Genomic DNA, 952 nt, shown 5'->3' on the forward strand with positions numbered 1-952 from the left:
GTCCGCTGGTTACGCCACTGAGGCTATAGTAGGCTAACGAGGCTCTTAGCGTCCTACGAGTACCCTGGAGCACTCGTTAGTGCTCCATTCGTTTAACTCATAGTTTATAAGTAAGGTGGCTATTATGAATATGCTATACCCATTTCAAATTGATTCAAACGTGTAAGGTGAATACAAGTATCGTCTCACAACATGAATGTTATGAATATCCTAGCTCTTCTTCAGTTCCCAGTCACTTTGGATGTTGTGGTTGGGTTTTTGGAAGTATGTGTTTGACATGGCTCCTCTCGCTCCCTCTCTCTCTCTCATAGCCACTATATTTGCCTCCTTGCTTCTGAGATCCCCGATCACGCAGGACCTTGCAGAGAAGAGGAAAGCTCAGGAGTTCTTTCAGCACTTTCTGGTCCAAGAAACAGTTCAAGACTGAACATCTCTGCCAATCATTCCCTATCGCATTACTAATACTTACAAAATATCTATGTACAGCCCAGTATTTCTAATGAAGTATGACATTCCCTATATTAGTTGTTGACTCATTGTATAGACAGTACACATAATAAGTTTCAGTTGATTTCAGTATATTTTATGTTTTTTAATTATAAATTGACCGATTTTCTTTTTGAAGATCAACAGCAGCTGTTGGGAATCCTACGTTTTTTTTAAATGTATATTATCATTTATTTAAACAAAAATAAAAGGAAAATTATTTGTATTTGGATGTCCCTGTGGAAATTGTTCAGATTGTTCTTTTATATAAATATATATAAAATCATTAAACAAAACAAAATGGTGCCAATAGCTTTTTGTATGCATGACACATTAATATACACCCTCTCATTTAGAATACAAGTAGATTTTGCCATAACAAGACACAATACGCACTCCACGTTAACCCCGATATTGATTAGTTTGTGTGCAGCATTGATTCATGCCATAAACTGGCTAGAAATTT

The 952-nt window shown here is 36.3% G+C and overlaps 1 protein-coding gene across 6 annotated transcripts in view; it reads left to right on the plus strand.

Moving 5' to 3' along the window:
• Positions 1 to 712, plus strand: part of inpp5b (inositol polyphosphate-5-phosphatase B) — a 29,778-nt gene extending 29,066 nt beyond the window's left edge. For all 6 annotated transcript variants that reach the window (XM_030369644.1, XM_030369643.1, XM_030369648.1 and 3 more), the window contains one exon: positions 312 to 712. In XM_030369644.1, coding sequence (XP_030225504.1) covers positions 312 to 427 — 116 coding nt within the window. In that variant the 3' untranslated portion in view covers positions 428 to 712. The remainder of the gene's footprint in view (positions 1 to 311) is intronic.
• Positions 713 to 952: the final 240 nt, after the last annotated feature.

This window comes from Gadus morhua, chromosome 11 (assembly GCF_902167405.1).
Source record: "Gadus morhua chromosome 11, gadMor3.0, whole genome shotgun sequence".
Classification (NCBI taxonomy): domain Eukaryota; kingdom Metazoa; phylum Chordata; class Actinopteri; order Gadiformes; family Gadidae; genus Gadus; species Gadus morhua.